General features: G+C 41.7%; 2 protein-coding genes, 1 pseudogene and 1 gene segment (V, D, J or C); 2 read left to right on the top strand and 2 right to left on the bottom strand.

Annotated features, from left to right (window-relative positions):
- Window positions 1-6,970, top strand: LOC137906142 (medium-chain acyl-CoA ligase ACSF2, mitochondrial-like). Its single transcript, XM_068750451.1, has 16 exons — window positions 1-128; window positions 2,887-3,082; window positions 3,362-3,490; window positions 3,863-3,916; window positions 4,350-4,468; window positions 4,558-4,720; window positions 4,841-4,936; window positions 5,016-5,167; window positions 5,244-5,332; window positions 5,424-5,500; window positions 5,590-5,697; window positions 5,779-5,930; window positions 6,051-6,192; window positions 6,571-6,681; window positions 6,751-6,819; window positions 6,920-6,970. Exons 1-16 carry the CDS (start codon window positions 1-3, stop codon window positions 6,968-6,970), a joined length of 1,836 nt encoding a protein of 611 aa, XP_068606552.1.
- Window positions 6,971-8,732: 1,762 nt separating this feature from the next.
- Window positions 8,733-11,370, top strand: LOC137906141 (immunoglobulin lambda-1 light chain-like). The gene is made up of 4 exons (XM_068750450.1): window positions 8,733-8,772; window positions 8,865-9,180; window positions 10,173-10,210; window positions 10,896-11,370. The coding sequence occupies exons 1-4, from the start codon at window positions 8,733-8,735 to the stop codon at window positions 11,216-11,218; spliced, it is 717 nt and encodes a 238-aa protein (XP_068606551.1). The 3' UTR covers window positions 11,219-11,370.
- A 3,589-nt stretch (window positions 11,371-14,959) lies between these two features.
- On the bottom strand, window positions 14,960-17,264 carry LOC137905597 (gastrula zinc finger protein XlCGF57.1-like; annotated as a pseudogene).
- Window positions 17,265-17,933: 669 nt separating this feature from the next.
- On the bottom strand, window positions 17,934-18,820 carry LOC137905596 (immunoglobulin lambda variable 5-39-like). The segment is given in 3 exon segments: window positions 17,934-18,177; window positions 18,301-18,688; window positions 18,781-18,820. Coding segments are annotated over 3 exon segments (672 nt in total).
- Window positions 18,821-20,101: the final 1,281 nt, after the last annotated feature.

The following is a 20,101-nucleotide window of genomic DNA, read 5'->3' as shown; positions in this document are numbered from 1 at the left end:
ATGTCTGCGCTGATCTCGTCCTCGCTGCTGCGGTGCTGCGTTCACAGCCTCAGAATCAGATCTGCAGAGGGACTCGAACGCAGCGCGACGTGGAAATTATGCAGCACAAAGTGGCGTCTGTGTTTTCGGTAAGTTAAGTACTCTGTGACATCGTTTATGGATTTATTGCTTATGAACAACGCATACCTGTCAACCTCCAAGGCTCCATGGCCTTACAAACCGTTGATTTTTTCCTTACAAAATACAAAATAACCTTACACCATATTTTTTTTTTCAAATGCGTTTATTTATGTACATAGTTGGACATTATTAATTAGGATACAGTTTAATTTTGATATTTTAACTAAACTAAAATATCCATTAATAATGCTTGTAATTTAATTTTTTAAATAAGAACACATATTTCGGGGAAAAAAATCGTTAGCATTTTTATTTTTGTAAACCAAACTTAAGTATCGATCAATGATGCTTGTAATTTAAATTTCAAACAGGGACAGAAAAATACAAACCTTTGCTGGCTTGTGATTGGGAAACATGTTTTTCACGTTTCTTGATATTCGGTGCGTACCGGATGGGACTGTAACAGTTCGTGTTCGTAATTCCTACTCTGCAGAGAGTCAGTGAAGGCATCCAGGGAGGAGGGGCGGGGTGTGTGTGAGCGTGGAGGGGGTGAGAGAGACGGGAGAGGATATCTGTCCTGTTAGCGGCGGGGTTACCGATTAATAAAAGCTTGTTCTGAGGCCCATCTCGTCCTTGTTTCAGCGTCTGACGGACGCTACAAATTTGCGTTTTCCCGTACAGATGTTCTTCTACGCCGTACACGTCTTAGAATGCATAAAAACCGTACTTTGTACGGCAAAAACGTACTGGTTGACAGGTATGACAACGTTCCCTCTAAGGTGCGCTCGTGCGTAATTACGCACAGCTGATACGGTCTTCGCGCAGCGAAAATCTACGTTGCGCACAAAAAAAAAAAAATCAAACCTAAATTGAAAATAACATAAACACGTAAAGATTCATTCTGTGCTATTTTCCACTGTGACTGGCTGCTCCGGCTAATGATGAGATTCACGTGTTTTTACGCATCCAATAGACGCCATTGTAATCGGAGCTACAGGACTCTCGCGGGACCACAGTTCACACGTCCTTTGCGTGTTGATTTTATCTGTTTTATTTGTTGATTTTTATCGCTTGTTTTTATGTTATTTATTTTTATTGTGTACTTTGAGATTTGCTTTTAAATGTAAAGTGCGTTTAAAATAAAATGTATTATTATAATGTTGCTCAAAGTTGTCCAAGGGACTGCTCAGGGAGTTTGTTTGTTTGCTCAGAGGCATGAACAATTAGAGGGAACAACGTTGCTTATGAATTATAGTTTAGTACAGCACAGTTCAGCGTTATTACTTGAGTGAATTTCTTATAGTAGTTGTTGCACAATGTTGAGCGCTTTGAGTTTGAGTTTCTCATAGAAAAGCGCTATTTAAGTCCAATGCATTATTATCGTTATTATTATTATCATTATTATTATTAATAATAATCATTATTAATATTAATAATAATAATAATGAATTGCTGATTGTAATTTGATCATAAGTGTTGACTGTAAGTGGGAATGTGGACGAGAACACTTGTCTTTCTGTGTGTGACTGAAAGACCCACCCGTGTCGCCTCGCAGCAAGAAGGTACCGGATTTGATCCTTCTTTCCGGTTTCCTCAAAATTTAGATGAATAGTTCACTCCAAAGTGTGTGAGTGTGTATGTGAGAATGTATGTCCTGTCCAATAACTTTGTGGATAAGAACACACAAAGACTCCAAGGAAGACATGAAGTTAGTAACATGCACTGATGAAGGGGGGAGAGAGAAGCATCATGGGAATTCCCCCAGTAAGCCAATACGATCGTAGCTTAAGGACGACCTTATCCAGCCCCAATTACAAGCCTTACTAAAAAGGAAAGTTATAATAAAAGGTTTTTGCCTTCCACACCGGGAGTTTCATGGAAGAGGACGTGATAACTGAAGGCTCTGACTCCTTTTCTATTCTTAGAAACTCTAGGCTAATTTTAGAAACCGTTTTGAGATGATGGCTGAAAGAAAAAAAGACGAGGAGAATCGTACTTTTCACTTTGTAGTCACAAAGCCATCAGCAAAACCATGCAGCACCAGAAGTCGCATTAATGGACAAAGCGTAACAATGTTATTAAAAGGAATTCAGAAACGTATTGTACTATAAAAGTGTTATTACATAAAATACATACACTTACTTGTATTTAGTTTTAAACATATTGTATGGAGGCGGCTCGGTGGCGCAGTGGTAAGCACTGTTGCCTCACAGCGAGATGGTCGCAGGTTCGTCTCCGGCTTGTGGCCATTCTGTGAGGAGTTTGCATGTTCTCCCCGTGTCTGCGTGGGTTCTCTCCGGGTTCTCCGGCTTCCTCCCACCACCCAAGACATGCTGCCTAGGTGACGCTAAATTGTCCGTAGGTGTGAGTGTGCGTGTGGCTGGTTGTCTGTCTCTGTGTTGCCCTGCGATGAACTGGCAGCTTGTCCAGGGTGTACCCCGCCTCTCGCCCATTGACTGCTGGGATTGGCTCCAGTTTGGCCCGCGACCCGATAGCGGAATACGCGGTGAGAAAATGAGAAATGAGAACATATTGTATGGCTCTCACGGAATTACTTTTAAAAATATGTGGTGTTCATGGCTCTCTCAGCCAAAAAGGTTCCCGACCCCTGGTGGAGACACATCTACAGAATCAATTATCTAAAGGTGTGCTGCCCATCTAAAGGGACTGTGGTCCGAAATGATGATTGCTTCAGTTGTACACTAGCTACAATTCTGTTCATGTGTTCTCTATGACTCCTGTGTTTGTCCTTGTTTTCTATGCCAGGTCTCTCCATGTGGACAGTCCTCCTCACGTCCCCACTCTGACCAGCAGCTATGTCCACGGCACCTCCTCCATCTCTCTGCTCCCTCTGACTGTGGGACAGGTGCTGGACTCTGCAGTCCAGCGCTGGCCTGACCGGGAAGCTGTGGTCTTTGTGCAGGACGGCGTCCGGAAAACATTTGCTCTGTTTCAGCGAGACGTGAGTTTCTGATCCTAACCTTCATGCTTTCTGGAGCTTTTTCGCGTTCGGTGTTAAATCATTGTGATATAAATCGTATATATTTCTGTATTAAAGACTCTGAGACAGTTTGAGATAGCTTGAAATTAGGAGCAACTTGTGCAACAGTTTGCACCTTTTATTTCCGTATTAATGATCCAGATGAACAGAATCCCAAATGTGATTTGGTAGACACTGTTAAAGGCCAAAATGCATTCTACCATTTGTTAGTGATGTATTTTGCTACGTTCACCTGTGCAGGTTGATAAAGTGGCTGCTGGCCTGCTGGCTCTGGGCCTGAAGCCAGGTGACCGACTGGGAGTTTGGGGACCCAACACATATGAGTGGATCCTTTTCCAGTATGCGACAGCCAAGGCAGGAATCATACTGGTCAGTTTGAGAGTTCAGATTCTTTAAATTAGACGGCGAGTGTACTCTTTGTGGTTTAACTGGCAGTCTTTGAGGTGGATGATCAAATGTCCTGCAGTAACCTCCAAATGAGTAGAACAGAGAAACATTTCAGAAGCCCTAACTGTACTGCTTACCAGCTCAATATTAATGGCTTCTATAGACATGTCATAATGTGCTATGCATCTTAAGCTTTAGTGTAAACTGAGAACTGAAGAAGGCTGTTGGATGAAAGGTGAAATGTCTTCAAAGACAAACGCAAGTCAAGTTGCTTCAGATTTAACCTTCTATAAGACCTGGATCCATGAGAAAGTATACCAACATGTTTTCTGTAGCCATTCCTCGTATTTACAGGTATCATTGAACCCAGCCTATCAGGTGAAGGAAGTGGAGTTTACATTAAACAAGGTAAGACAAGCTCAATTACATATAGACGGCTACATTTATAACAATACAGTTATGTGCAACTGAACCAATATAAAATACAGAAACATGATAACTGACAAATCAATTCAATTTTATTTCTATAGCGCCAGATCATAACAGAAATGTTACCTAAAGGCACTTTACTGTTATAGCAGGGAAAGATAGAACCCAACGTGTCCCACAAGAGCCAGCACTTTGGCGACGGAGGCAAGGAAAAACTTCCCTTTAACAGGCAGAAACCTTGAACAGACTCATAGTGGTCTGTCTGGACCGGTTGGGTTGAGAAAGAGAGGAAGAGACAGAGGTAGACAGACAGACACAATGACAGAGAGGGAGAGATGAGGACACTGAATGAATAATTTTTCATATTACAGATTTGTGTCTTACATCTATGAACTGATTTGTCACGTTGCAGGTCCAGTGTAAAGCTGTGGTCTGTCCTACCCGCTTCAAAACACAAGATTACTGTGAGATGCTGAGGCAGCTCTGCCCAGATATCAGCAAGACGCCAGTGGGCATGATCAAAAGCTCCAGGTTTGACTGAGTCACAGTCAAATGTTTATGTAATAAATACTCTTGAATTCTGTGGATGTCATGTAAAGTTTCTGTTCTTGCTCTGCCAGCTTGCCAGACTTGCGCATGGTGATTGTGACGGATAGCAGGCAGCCAGGGATGCTCAGCGTCGAGGATGTGATGCAAGCAGGGGAGAGTCGGCACCACAAGCAGCTAATGGACCTGCAGACCAAGCTGTCCTGTGATGATCCCATCAACATCCAGTTCACTTCAGTCAGTAGCCTTCAGTGCTGCACACGGGCTCACTGACATTATGATGTCACAAGTAGCAGTCATAGATGTGTAAAAAGAATTCAGATTAAATCAAACAATTTCCCTTATCTTTGATTTCAGGGGACGACAGGGAGGCCAAAGGGAGCCACTCTTTCACAGCACAATATTGTAAATAATGCCTACTTCATTGGTCTACGAATGGGCTACGGATGGAGAGTAAGTCCAAAGTTGTCTTTTGATTTGTAAAAACACAATTGTTTAAATGCTAACAATAAAAGTCTTATGTTTCAATCAGCCCAAGGTGAGAATATGCATGCAGGTACCCATGTACCACTGCTTCGGCTCTGTGATCGGAGGGATGAATATGGCGGTACATGGTGTCACGCTGGTCTTTCCTTCCGCCGGGTACAACAGTCAAGCCAACCTAGAGGCCATTCAGAATGAAAAGTATGTCATCAATGAAATTAATTTGATATAAATGTAACATTTTACACTGATCATCATCCATATTTTTATACCCAAGGTGCAACGTCATTTACGGCACTCCCACTATGTACACCGACATGCTTAGCCAAGATCTATTCAAGTATGATTTAGCATCAATTGAAGCCGGTGAGATATTTAAAGGCTTTAATACAACTAACAGTTCATGAATTAGGTTTAAAGCGTTAGTGTCATCCTTTTTTGTGTCGCTGTTTCTCAGGTGTCATGGCAGGATCTCCAGCTCCTCCTGAGATCATGAGAAAACTGAGATCAGACATGAACATGAAAGAAATAACAGTGAGTGAATAAAGGCCCTTTCAAATTATACTGTGTCAAACATTCAGACGTCTTCATCATTCAATTTTTGCACCTTTTTCTTTTGGTAGATAGCTTATGGAGCCACTGAGAATAGCCCAATTACATTTCTCGGGTTCCCACATGACAATGAGGATCTGAAGCTACACACTGTTGGGTGTATCATGAACCACACTGAGGTTTGTTATAGGATTTTGCAAAAACATTCATCTAAATATAGCAGCAATGGAGTGTCTTACTACTGTAAAACTTTACTGCAGGCTAAAGTGGTGGACACTACTACTGGGGAGATTGTCCCTCTGGGGGAAGCCGGAGAGCTCATGATCAGAGGCTACTGTGTGATGCGTGGATACTGGGATGATCCAGAGAAAACCAGTGAAGCTATCTCTGAATCCGGCTGGTACAGGACTGGGTGCGTACGATGTATACGGAATGTTTTCCTGACCGGGAAAATAAAAGGACAAAATATTACAGGTATGGAGGGTCAAGTCACAAGTAATGTTAACATCATGATTGTTTTTCTTCTGCACAGAGACACAGCCAGTCTGAACAGTCTGGGATACTGCAGCATCAGAGGACGCTTAAAAGACATGATCATCCGAGGAGGGGAGAACATTTACCCAGCTGAGATCGAGCAATTCCTCTTCACACATTCCAAAGTGCAGGAAGTGCAGGTGAGACTCAGAACCACCAGAGGGCAGCAAGATGAGAGACACTTGCTTTGATTCATTCATTCATTTTCTCAACCGCTTTTATCCGTAACCGGGTCGCTGGTCATGCTGGAGCCTATCCCAGCAGTTTACGGGTGAGAGGCAGGGTACACCCTGGACTAGCCGCCAGTTCATTGCAGGGCAACAGGCAGGCAATCGTTCACATACACACTCACACCTACGGACAATTTAGTGTAACCAATTCACCTAATTTATATATTTTTGGAGGTGGGAGGAAGAACCCACGCACACATGCAAACTCCTCACAGAAAGGCCCCAAGTTGGATTTGAACCTGCAACATCACACCGTTCTGACACTTTGTCTCTTTATCTGTTCCCCAGGTGGTGGGAGTTAAAGATTCAAGGCTGGGTGAGCAGGTGTGCGCCTGCATCAGGCTGAAGGCAGGCGAGACCTGCAGCGCAGAAGAGATAAGAACATTCTGCAAGGGAAAGGTGAGGAGATGCCTAAAGCTTAAGTTACACAAACAGCTGTCTCCAAGTTGCATGTCTTTGTCCCGTCAGATGTCTCACTTCAAGATCCCAAACTACGTGCTGTTTTTAGACAGCTACCCGTTGACAGTCACTGGAAAGGTATGACTCAGATATATATTGCTATGAAGATGAATAATTAATGGTATTAATGATTCATACATATTGAGAGTGAAATGGTTGTTACTTTCTGTTCATCTAGATCAAGAAGAATGAATTAAGAGAGCAAATGGAGAAGGAATTAGGACTTTAACTGTTTTTCGGATGTGCATGGAAGCAAAGCTTTCTCCAGCAGGAGCTGCACTGTGACTCCAGTGTGTAGCTGATCACCCGCTGAAGTAGCATTACCTATTTTTCTAGTTTTAATTAGTGTCCTCCACCATGAACAAAGTGAGGATATAGGAATGTGTTTTGTTGATCAATCATAACAGTGCAATATATTTCCTAGAATTTCTACTGTACAAATGACAATCAAGGACTGAAATGTGTCTTTTTGCCTTTAAACATATTCATATTTCAGTCCTACTTGCCAATTGTTTCCTGTTGGACATAGAACATTCTGGAAGTTAGCTTTATTTTTTTTAATTTTTTTTACAAGATAACATAATATTGTTTCTTTTCTTTCTTTTTATGAAGTCAGTCAAATGTAGCTTTAGACTCCCAATTTGCATGAAGCTAAATAAAGACATGAGGAATGCAGCTGCGTCCTGCTGGTGCGAGAGACGAGTTGAAGCACGGTTCCTCTCCCCCACCCTCAGGTGGCTTCCTTTTTGAGTCATTTTAATAATGCTCTGGTGCTGCTCTCTAGTGTGGCTGCAACAGAAAAACACCACCATGCATTGTGTGTGTGTTCACTTACTGTCGTTAGATCGTGCCAAACAAAAAAGACCTGTTGCCATTAACAACTTTCAGGTTTCACTCTGTGCTGAACTTGCTGGACATGAAGTCATGGCTGAAAATGAACTCGGCAACTGTCTCACGACAGTGTAGTGTACTTTCACAATGCAATAACCACGGTATGCATATTATGTGGATTTTGTTTTTTGCATTGCGTATGTATCACATAAATCTTTCCGTATTTGGTGTAATAGACTTTTTTAACATGTTAGGAAGGTAAAACAGAAAGGGCCCTTGAATTTGTCAACAAGAGCAGCAGCAAATCTCTGTTTCAGTGTGGTATTAAACTCCTCTTCCTGCACCTCCTCTCCTCGTCCATCAAAGCCACTCTGGCCTGTCTGTCCAGTCAGCCTGTGCCTATTGCAGACTTCAACTGGTTGGTTGTTGGGTCAAAAATGTGTGTGAATGCTTGTAATAAATGTTGTGACAGTTAGGTGGAGGCATTTTATCGGCTTTGCAGCTGCTGCAGATTTCAAAACCTTCAATAAAAATGTGTTTAAAACATGATGTGAGTTTGTTCTCATGAAATGGTTATTTATAACATCTTTATTATGCCTGCATTAATTACACTGTTCATTAGATTGTATTGATTTCCTGATGTTCTTCGTCATTGAGGACACATACTGATGTTTTGTTTGACAACAGAGTAATATTTCTGAGTCTTGTACCACATCAGACATGAGAACAATCAGATAAAATGAGTGAAACTGAGTTTTCACCCTCCATCAGTGAAGCATCACATCTCTGCTCCTTCCCAGGATGCACCTGCAGGCCTCTCTTTATTAACAGCTTCATGTTGATGAAGAGTCAAGAGTCAGCTCTCTGTAGAACCACAGAAAGTCAAGCAGAACTCAAAATATGACAATAAAGTTTCAGAATGAGTTTTTCATATCATGATTTTGTATTATTTTAAGTCGGGGTGTGAAACATTTTCTGCCCTGATGATCATGGAGTCTGAACAAAGATCCCCTTCCCGTCAAAGCTCCTCCTCCTCCTGTCAGTCTCTCTCTGCTTCAGTGCTGTAATAAATTGCTCCTCCAGCACCTCCTCTCCTCATCCTCCAAAGCAGTAAGATCACTTTCTGAATGAGGAGACTTTTCTCAGCACACACTGACAACATGCTGGTGACCCTCTGCACTCTCCTCTCTGCTCTAACATGTAAGGAGGCTGACTTGCTGCAGCTCTGACCTCATGCTGGACTCATCAGTCGGTGTGTTTCTCTTGACTCCATGTCGTCTTGTTGTTTCCAGGTGTGTGTGGTGTGACGGTGGTGACACAGCCTCCTGTTGTGGCTGTGAGGAAAGGAGAGACGGCCACCATGGACTGTAACCTGGGGACGGTTACTTATAGTGCTAGCTGGTATAAACAGAGTCCAGGAGGAGTCCCTCAGTATGTGCTGGCATTTTATCACGGCTGGAGCTCTCCACGTTACGGCTCTGGGTTTTCATCCCCAAAATTCACTTCCACTTATCAGTCACAATCAGATTATCGTTTGATCATCAAAGATGTGAACGAGGGAGACTCAGCATTCTACTACTGTCAAACATGGGACAGCTCTGTTAATGAGTACGTATCACAGTGATTTACACTCTGACAAAAACCTCCTCACCAAACACTTCTGCTTTCTGAAACTTCAGTGTTGATTATGCCTCAACATGTTTTTGTAACTCCTCCACATCAAAATCCGATTTTAAACTTCTCACCCCTGTTTTATATCTGACATAAATCATTACAGCTCTTGTAAATAAAGTCCAGTCCAGTTTACTGTCCGGCTGTACCTCCAGCTCTCTGCAGCTTGACACAATCTCCACCTTATCCTCCTGGATGCTGACAGTGGCCAGATTTGACCTCCACCTTCTTCAATCCACAACCATTTCCTTAATCTCAGTGATGTTCTGCTGCAGACGGTTGTGGATGCACCAGTCCACAAATTATCCAATAGAACTTCTTTACCCCTCTTCATATCGTCCTCAAATATAGCCAAGAAAAGATGAGTCATCAGAACATTTCTGAGGAAAGCTACTGTCAGAGTTGTGTTGGAAGTCTGACGTGGACAAAGTGGACAGGACTGAGGACAGACTGGTTCCTTGTGCTGCTCCTGTGCCGCAGGTATCCTTTCCGGAGACACAGTTCTGCATGTGGACAAACTGTTGGTGCGATGCCAGATAGTTGACCCAGGAGACGAGTCCTGACTCGATCCTCTTGGTCCTCATCTTCTCCAAGCAGCCTCGGCTGGATGGCGTTGAAGGTGCTGGAGAAGCTGAAGAACATCGTGTCCCTGAGTGTACGTACCTCTGAAGTATAACCATGACATCATCGTCCACACCAATCTCTGGCTCGTAGGAAAACTGTACAGGATCCATGTATGTGGTCACCATCGGTCTGATGCAGGAGAGGACCAGTTTCTACAGGATTTATTGTGTAAAACACAGATTCAAGGGAGGATGGAGCTTTTATTGTTTATCAGCACATGTTGATGTTTCACTTCCTCCTCCTCCTCCTCGTCATTGGTGAGAGTCGGGAGGTTTTTGTACAGCCATGTGTACGAACTGAATCACTGTGGTATTCGGACAAGGCACCAAGCTGATTGTAACAAGTAAGTACCTTTAACTTACCTTTAAATGAAACAGCAGAGACTTTTGTGTTTTAAAAAGAGGTTGTATCAAATAAAAATCAATACTTTTGACTCCTTGTAAAAACATCTTACGTGCTATTCATTAATTAAGATGCTGACAGATTGTAAGTTTTAATATTAAGTTATTTATTAATGTCATAAAAACATTTCACACATTTTCTACATAATTGTCCATATTAGTTTAGAGAGCTTTGACAGTACAAAAGTTAAATACTTCAGTCATCAAAAAAAAAAAAAAAGAATTGTTGTGTTTGTTTTGCTCATCTTTAAATTCTAGAATTCATCTTGAATCGAACTTGTAGTAATTGTGTTTAAGGGATGTTTGAAGAAGGATTTTTCCATCTTCCGTTCAATGTTTATCTTGACATCATGAAAACCAAGTTTGCTCTGTTATCTTTTCTCATACTGTCATTTTACAAATCCAGACATTTCACAATAAAAGCACTAAATGGTCACAGAAACCTTTATTTTTCAGATTATTTTTTTTGCTTTTTAGTTGTTTAAAGGGGGATGTTATATAGAATTCTTAATATATTATTTGAGATGTTCCACTCTCAACTGAACTCGTAACATAAACTGTAAGACTCTGCCTTTTAACAATCATTTCGCTGCTGGTTATTGATGAACGTCCTTCATGTATTTTCAGGCTCCAGCCTCCCTCCTCCTGTCCTGACGCTCTTCCCTCCGTCCACTGCTGAGCTCCAGTCCAACAAAGCCACTCTGGTCTGTCTGTCCAGTCAGTCTGTGCCGTTTGCAGACTTCAACTGGTTGGTTGCTGGGAGTCCAGTGAGCAGTGGGATCTCTACCAGCACCGCCGTTCAGCAACCGGACCAGACTTTCCAAATCAGCAGCTATCTGTCCATCCAGAAATCAGACTGGAACATGGATGAGGTTTACACATGTAAAGTGTCTTTGGGCTCCCAGACCGCGGAGGAAAGCATCAAAAAATCTGACTGTGTAAAAGAGTAGACAAGCAGAGTGAACATTTCATATCTGCTACTTTATTGTTTGTTCTTTTTGCTCATTGCAGTGTTTTAATGTTAGAAAAAAACATGTGTGTGCATGCTTGTAGTAAATGTTATGACAGTTAGGTGGAGGCGTTGTATCGGCTTTGCAGATTTCAAAACTCATTCAATAAAAAACAGGATAAAATATATGCGTTTTATTTTGTCTTTTCCTTTCAAAATATACATTATTGACATCATTACATTCTCTGAAAATTACTGTCAGTTATAATCCTGTATATTTATAGTTACATTCAGTGAACTTTGTAATTCTGTGTTTCTAATAATTACTACAAAAGTACCATGTGGAGATTAATAATCATGCACCTGACTTTTAATGCTTTTTTGTTTTATAAAAATCAGATAAGGTGATCAAATGAAAGTGAGTCATCCTGTGCCACTGCTGCATCACCTCTCCGAGCTTCCCTCTGTCCCTGACAGGAAACACCTGCAGGCTTATTTGCAGCTTCATGTAAATGAGGAGATCAAGAGTCGATGCTAAGATCAGAAAACACTCTGACTGGAAACACACTAATTAATATGTTTATGTACACAGACAAAGTTTATCTTCTTGTGTTCACACACAACAATTTCATAAATTAGATCTGTGAACAGATTTGTGTGCTTCGGTTTTGTTGTGTTTTCAGCTGCAAAACAAAAAAATGCCTTGACAGCATTAATGGTTTCTGAATAATAACACAAAGATCATGAAACATACTTTCAGTCCTCGGTCAGTCCTTTGTCAGTGACATATTGTAAGTACATAATGGATACTGCAACTTGAAAAAATATTCCATACAAACTCTTATCTTGATTTTAAAACAGATGCAGTTCATTCTGACAGGAGTTTGAAATCTGCAGCAGCCGCAAAGCCAATACAAGACCTCCACCTAACTGTCACAACATTTATTACAAGCATGCACACACGTTTTTCTAACGTAAAAACTAACATAAAATAGCAGACATGAAATGTTCACTCTGCTTGTCTACTCTTATACACAGTCTACAGTTTGTTGAGGCACAGTCATCATCACATTGATGTTTGAAAAAGCAGAAGTGTTTGGTGAGGAGGGTTTTGTCAGAGTGTAAATCACTGTGATACGTGCTCATTAACAGAGCTGTCCCATGTTTTACAGTAGTAGAATGCTGAGTCTCCCTCGTTCACATCTTTGATGATCAAACGATAATCTGATTGTGACTGATGAGTGGAAGTGAATTTTGGGGATGAAAACCCAGAGCCGTAAAATGGAGAGCTCCAGCTGTGATGAAATACCAGCACATACTGAGGGACTCCTCCTGGAGTCTGTTTATACCATCTAGCAGCACTATTAGTAACCGTCCCCAGGTTACAGTCCATGGTGGCCGTCTCTCCTTTCCTCACAGCCACAACAGGAGGCGTCTGTGTCACCACCGTCACACCACACACACCTGGAAACAACAAGACGACATGTAGTCAAGAGAAACACACCGACTGATGAGTCCAGCATGAGGTCAGAGCTGCAGCAAGTCAGCCTCCTTACATGTTAGAGCAGAGAGGAGAGTGCAGAGGGTCACCAGCATGTTGTCAGTGTGTGCTGAGAAAGGTCTCCTCGTTCAGAAAGTGATCTTACTGCTTTGGAGGATGAGGAGAGGAGGTGCTGGAGGAGCAATTTATTACAGCACTGAAGCAGAGAGAGACTGACAGGAGGAGGAGGAGCTTTGACGGGAAGGGGATCTTTGTTCAGACTCCATGATCATCAGGGCAGAAAATGTTTCACACCACGATTTAAAATAATACAAAATCATGATCTGAAAAACTCATCCTGAAACTTTATTGTCATATTATTTTCCTTGTTGGCTTCCTAATGAATGAGTTCTGCTTGAGTTCCTGTGGTTCTACAGAGAGCTGAATCTTGACTCTTCATCTACATGAAGCTGTTAATAAGGAGAGTAGGCCTGCAGGTGCATCCTGGGAAGGAGCAGAGATGTGACGCTTCACTGATGGAGGGTGAAAACTCAGTTTCACTCATTTTATCTGATTGTTCTTTACTTAACTTAGACTTTATTTTTCATTGTTATAGTGAACATGTTCAATGAACAACGGAATTGTTTGTAAAAAAAAAACAAGATAAGATCAAAGAACTGAGACACTGAAGAGCTGAAAGGCACACGTACACCCTCTAAATCCTTTATGTTAATGCTGATTGTGAGGATTATGACTTCAGTCTTGCAATATCATCACCTTTCTTCTCATAAAATTACAACTTCATTCTTACAGTGTTTATGGCAGTTTCAGTTCTCACAAAAATACAAAATGTAATCATTGTAATTTCAGATTGTTTTTCTCAATGTGACCCCAATATTCTGCCATAAAGAATGTATTTTGGCTTAAAAGAATACTTAAAAATTAACTGTTTCAATATTTACCAATTGGTCATCTATCAGTAAAGTAAACGGTGATCAAATAAACACTAGAGGTCTATTTCAAAGAAGAAACATTTGGTTTTATTACAAAGGTTTAGAGCAGGGAAAGCTCCTGTCAGAAAGGATTGTTGAAATGAGGTGAAAAAGAAATCTGTCAACCTTTTTCTCGTCAGTCAGACTTGATCGCTATTCAGCGTACAGCTTGAATAAACTTGCACAAAGGCATCACAATCCAAGAGCCATTTATATTGAAGAAATTCTAGTTCCTGTTTGTGAGAACTGGTACCATGCACACACACACACACCAGGTGCCATAATCAGGTGCTGAAACCGATTGCGGTCGGGATCAGCAGCTGTAGCCGGTTGTGCAAAGTCCACCAGCGCAATTGCTTTGATCAAGCGACGAGACCAGCCAAGTGTGAGTCGCAAGAAGGTTCCAGCAGGGATCCTGGCTACGGCCCGTGATTGGCAGCTCTCTGTAGACCTGGGGAAGCAGCTGAGGTTCCCCCAGCACATTGTTAGCGCCACGCGGAAGTCAGACATCTTACTGGTCTCAGAAAGAACCAAGACGATCATTATCATGGAGCTGACTGTGCCATGGGAGGACTGCTTGGGGGAGGCTCATAAAGGGAGGAGGACCAAATATGAACACCTGGTCATCAAATGTCAAGAGCAGGGCCGAAAGGCAAGATGGATGCCCGTTGAGGTTGGCAGCAGAGGAATTGTGGGGTACTCGCTCCACAAAGCCTCAAGCGCTCTGGGCATCACGGGAACAGCGAGGAGTAGGGCAATCAAGAAGACCACCGTAGCAGCGGAGAGAGCCTCGAGATGGCTCTGGATCCAGAGAGGACAACCATGGGGACAAGACTATGCCACCTGAAGACAAGTCGCGGTCTGATCAACCGCGGCTGGGTCACCTGAGTGAGAGTGTTATTGATCCTCGGGTGTTTTCCAAGTTGAGTAGATTCCCCACAAAAGCTACATGATAATGGCTTCAGCATATTTTCATTTCCTTTCAAATAACAAAACACAGGAATTCACTACAGGTCAAAATATGATTTGAGCATTCAAACAAACTTTTATTCAGTCATAGAAAATAAGAAACACAGAACTTCTCAATTCATCAAACAGCATGAAAGTTACATCAATCTTCTGTCACATTTGTCACAAGGATACGGTTTCTCATCTGTGGGTCATTCGGTGTCTTTTCAGAATTGATTCATGACTAAATCTTTTCCCAAAAGTCCTGCTAGAATACGGTCTCTAATCTGTACGGCTTTTAATGAGCTTCACCAAATTGGAGCTACATGCTAAACGTCTGGCGCGTTCTTTCTCTGAGGTAAGCTCTCAGCTTACTTGGTTCTCTGAATATTTCTTTTCCACAGGTGGAACAAGAAAACTGCTTCTCACCTGTGTGGATTCTTCTATGAATTGTCAAGTATGATTTAAATATGAATCTTTTCCCACGGGTAATGCACAAATGCGGTTTCCACTAAATGCTTGTTCAGTGCAGCCTTGTATCTAAAACTTCGCCCACACATTTTACAAAGGTACGGCTTCTCACCTGTGTGGCGTCTAATATGATTGGTCAAGGTTGATCTCTGAGAGAATCTTTTTCCACAGGTGCTACACAAATGTGGTTTTTCACCAGAATGGATTCTGAAGTGAATTTTCATCTGGGACAACTCTCTGAATCTTTTCCCACAAGTTTTACAAGGGTACGGCTTCTCACCCGTGTGAATTCGTGTATGAACAGTCAATTGTGATTTAAAAAAGAATCTGATTCCACATGTGTTGCACAAATGGCGCTTTTCACCAGTATGGAGCTTTAAATGCTTGTCCAGTCCAGACTTGCATCTGAATCTTTTCCCACAGGTTTGACAAAGACATGGTTTCTCACCCGTGTGGGTTCTCAAGTGTACCTCCAGTTCTGATTTATACCTATGCAACTTTCCACAAGTGTCACATTTAAAAGCCTTTTTTGATGTTTGGCTGTTACTGTCACTCTTTGATGTGGTGGAGTTGTTGACATTGTTACTTTGAATTGTGTTTATACAATGTCTTTCTGTTGGTTTCTGTTCTCCATACACGCTTTTCTGGTCTCGTCTCTCAGCTACGCTAGAGTTGTTAGAGGGAGAACGGTGCTCACTCTGACAATTTCTGTTCTTTGTCTTCGTCTCTGCATCTTCACTTGACTTTTCATGTTTGCTTCCGGTCACATGTTGACTGCCGGCTGCATCAGAGTTGTTAGTGGGAAGTTGGTGATTGCTGTTGAGTTCTGGATCACAATCATCACTTTCCTCGTGAGCAGCAGTTAACACAAAGGTAATCATCTCCTGCTTCGGAACAAGCTGCTCTTCCTCCAGAGCGGTGCAGAGCTCCTCCTCTTCCTGTTTGATACATCGAGATTCTGGTTCCTCCTGGTCCACAATGGAGTTACTCTCCCCATGTACGCAGGTCTCCTCAGTGAAAACCTCATTCTCCTTCAGGACATGTTGCTGAGGGAGCTCTGGAGGGATGGACAAACAAAAACCAACAGGATAATGTTCTACTAATACTAAAATAATCAAGAGCCACCTGAGCATGACATATTTCCCTGATAGCAACCAAATCGTTGAACAACAAATGCATCAGTGTGTGACAGATCCTCCTTCAGTTAGAGAGAATAGAACTGTGTTGTGGGTATAAACTATGGAGAAGATGACTCACCTGAATTCACCATTTCACCAAATAAAATAAAATAAAACAATTTTGTTTGTGTTTATGGAGTTTGACACAGTAATGTAGGGCGGGGACCTCGATCTTACCACAGAATTTCATCCAGATCAGAGTGTTAAATGTTGATGATTTATGTACCAAGGACTTTCAACGGAAACAACTTTTTTGAAATGCTCCTCTTAGACAGGATGTTTGACTGTATTTGTACTGTAATACATGCTACTGTGTGACTGTACTTGTACTCTAACATTCTATCTAATAAATATATTCATCATCATTGCGGATACTTTGGCAATATTTTCCAAAATAGGGGTACACATTGCATTACACAGGATGACGGAGAAAGTGCAGGATGGATCTTGATGAAAAAAAAATCTGAAGATGGGCCTTTGTCTGACTTAGATCCCATTAAATGTTGAGAATGATTCAGATGCCTGTCTGGATACAAAGAAATACCAATGAAGATTTTCCAACTTGCTTAAAAAAATAAAAATATCTTGTAATATTCATCACGTTTGAAAATGTTAGATTTTAACCAAGTTGTTTTTATTTTGTGTGTGTGGAAGACCCGCTGCAGCCCGGCCTCGTCCTGACTCTGCTTCCTGCGCCTCCAGGAAATTTGCGTTTGAGACTCCTGATATAAAGTCTAAAAGAGGAACTAACGGACTGGATAGATTTAAAACATAATGTGATGATAAGACAATCCAGTTTTACGCACCTATCCGGTGTAGCTTTATTTCAGGTTTCCAAACGACATCCAGCAGTTTGCGCTGACGGTCGATCTCTTCCTCGTAGTCGACGACAGTTCTTAGAAAAACTCCGAATATTTCTTCAGCAGCAGCGGAGAGTCGTTCCTTCACAAACTCCCTCAAATACTCGGCTGAAGACATTGTTGCTGAATTACGAATGAGAAATGAGCGACTCAGCGACGACAACCACGTTCACGTCTACCACAGCAGCTCCGACTCCTCGTTTATTTACTTCCGCTCGGTGTTACATTATTACTGTCCGACAGCTGACGTGATCGCTTCTTTTCATTCCACTTACAAAGGTACTTTCATTCAAAGCGTGTTTCGGAGAGTTTCATTCTGTAAATAAATTGTATTCGAACCAACAGTCATCTATTTATTTACTTACTAGACAGCAATCAGAGGATAAACCTCCAATGCCTCTTTGACCATTTGCCATTAATTCTGATTTTCTGCAGGATGTAACACAGTGAGTCAGTGACTTATGAAAATATATTACATTTGTATCCAAACTGAAGCTGCAGTTTCAGATTCTTATTTATTTATTTGCAAGTCTGCAGTTCTACTGTGGCAGGTATTAGCTTGTATTTCCTAAATACATTTTGGACCACCTTGGTGGACGTAATAATTGAGAAGTGAAAGCCGATAAAATCAGTGCAAAGATGCCACCCTGACTAGTTTCTGAGTAATATTTTGATGATCCACATAAATTTGATGCTGGTGGCAGATCATATTTTAATATTAAGAGTAGTTTATAAGGAAAAAATATAAACACAGATGGCATTCCAGTATTATGTCCATTACAGAGTTTCATCGCTCAGGTCTCACTTTCAAATTATGTCTGAACGGACAGAGAGCTCTGGTGATATGGAAAGTCTGGTCCGGTTGCTGAACGGCGGTGCTGCTAGAGATCCCACTGCTCACTGGACTCCCAGCAACCAACCAGTTGAAGTCTGCAAAAAGCACAGACTGACTGGACAGACAGACCAGAGTGGCTTTGTTGGACTGGAGCTCAGCAGTGGACGGAGGGAAGAGCGTCAGGACAGGAGGAGGACTGGACTTTAAATACAAGAGCTGTAATGATTTATGTCAGATATAGAACACGGGTGAGAAGTTTAAAATCAGATTTTGATGTGGAGGAGTTACAAAAACATGTTGAGGCATAATCAACACTGACGTTTGAAAAAGCAGAAGTGTTTGGTGACGAGGTTTTTGTCAGAGTGTAAATCACTGTGATACGTACTCATTAACAGAGCGGTCCCATGTTTTACAGTAGTAGAATGCTGAGTCTCCCTCGTTCACATCTTTGATGATCAAACGATAATCTGATTGTGACTGATGAGTGGAAGTGAATTTTGGGGATGAAAACCCAGAGCCGTAATTTGGAGAGCTCCAGCTGTGATAAAGCACCAGCACATACTGAGGGACTCCTCCTGGACTCTGTTTATACCAGCTAGCAGCTCTATCAGTAACCGTCCCCAGGTTACAGTCCATGGTGGCCGTCTCTCCTTTCCTCACAGCCACAACAGGAGGCGTCTGTGTCACCACCGTCACACCACACACACCTGGAAACAACAAGACGACATGGAGTCAAGAGAAACACACCGACTGATGAGGCCAGCATGAGGTCAGAGCTGCAGCAAGTCAGCCTCCTTACATGTTAGAGCAGAGAGGAGAGTGCAGAGGGTCACCAGCATGTTGTCAGTGTGTGCTGAGAAAGGTCTCCTCGTTCAGAAAGTGATCTTACTGCTTTGGAGGATGAGGAGAGGAGGTGCTGGAGGAGCAATTTATTACAGCACTGAAGCAGAGAGAGACTGACAGGAGGAGGAGGAGGTGCTGGAGAGGCAAATTAAATGACACTGGACCTGAGATTCTGAGATGGATCTGCATGATGGATTACATTTACGTCTTCTGTCAACTAAAACACAAAAGTATTTCATATATCAGAAGGTCTTTATTTGTACATCTATATTTTTTTTTTTTACTTTGATTAAACCCCAGATATACGTAAAACAACAACAACAACAACAACAACAACAACTCTAAATACTTCAACTTCTGTCTACTTTACATTTATATATCTGTACAAACGACATTTTTTGTAAACCAAAACACCAAAATTGAAGTTCTTGTTTAATTATCTATTAACTTCAAGTGGTGGAGTTTTGTCACTATGCTATTGGTTTTTTTGCGATAATATTAATGAAACTAGCTGACAGTCATTTTTAAAGTCATACAGTCATACAGAGCGTTAGTTGATGTGTTCAAGACTCAGAAAGCAGAAGTCAGCGAGGAGATTTTGTCACAGTGAGAATCACTACGATACAGCTTCAGAATAAAAGCTATCCCAGATCATGTAGTAATATATCTATTACTATCTATCTATTAGTGTGGTATCTACACCACAGTCCGGCATCTCTGCACTCTTTATGATGAGCTGGTAATTTAGGTTTGTTGAGGCTTCAGAATTTCATCAGTCTGAAGGGAAAATAAAAAGACAGTGAATAATATCTCCCATGTTAGAGCAGTGATAGGAGCACAGAGGCACGTTTTCAGTGTGCGGCGTGAATGTCTCTGATGGTCCGGCTGAGAGACGAGCAGGGTCAGAGTGTGGGGAGAAAAGAGACTGAAGCTTATAAAGACAGCGAGGAGGCAAGAGGAGAACTTTGAGCACGCAATGTTTTTTCATCCACAAACTACTGCACATAAACACAGTATAAGCAAGATATATAAATGTGTATTTCAGTTTTTCATGCCTTATTTTTTACAAGATAACATAATATTGTTTCTTTTCTTTCTTTTTATGAAGTCAGTCAAATGTAGCTTTAGACTCCCAATTTGCATGAAGCTAAATAAAGACATGAGGAATGCAGCTGCATCCTGCTGATGCGAGAGACGAGTTGAAGCACGGTTCCTCTCCCCCACCTTCAGGTGGCTTCCTTTTTGAGTCATTTTAATAATGCTCTGGTGCTGCTCTC

Source organism: Brachionichthys hirsutus, chromosome 16 (genome assembly GCF_040956055.1).
Source record: "Brachionichthys hirsutus isolate HB-005 chromosome 16, CSIRO-AGI_Bhir_v1, whole genome shotgun sequence".
Classification (NCBI taxonomy): Eukaryota; Metazoa; Chordata; class Actinopteri; order Lophiiformes; family Brachionichthyidae; genus Brachionichthys; species Brachionichthys hirsutus.
The sequence above is the reverse complement of the archived record's forward strand: the minus strand, read 5'-3'. Positions and strand labels throughout refer to the sequence as shown.

Coding starts and splice junctions, on each gene's coding strand:
- LOC137906142 (XM_068750451.1), top strand. CDS start 1: ATGTCTGCGCTGATCTCGTCCTCGCTGCTGCGGTGCTGCGTTCACAGC. Junction 129..2,886: donor AAGTGGCGTCTGTGTTTTCG/GTAAGTTAAGTA, acceptor TTTCTATGCCAG/GTCTCTCCATGTGGACAGTC. Junction 5,501..5,589: donor TGAACATGAAAGAAATAACA/GTGAGTGAATAA, acceptor TTCTTTTGGTAG/ATAGCTTATGGAGCCACTGA.
- LOC137906141 (XM_068750450.1), top strand. CDS start 8,733: ATGCTGGTGACCCTCTGCACTCTCCTCTCTGCTCTAACAT. Junction 9,181..10,172: donor TGGGACAGCTCTGTTAATGA/GTACGTATCACA, acceptor GAACTGAATCAC/TGTGGTATTCGGACAAGGCA. Junction 10,211..10,895: donor CACCAAGCTGATTGTAACAA/GTAAGTACCTTT, acceptor ATGTATTTTCAG/GCTCCAGCCTCCCTCCTCCT.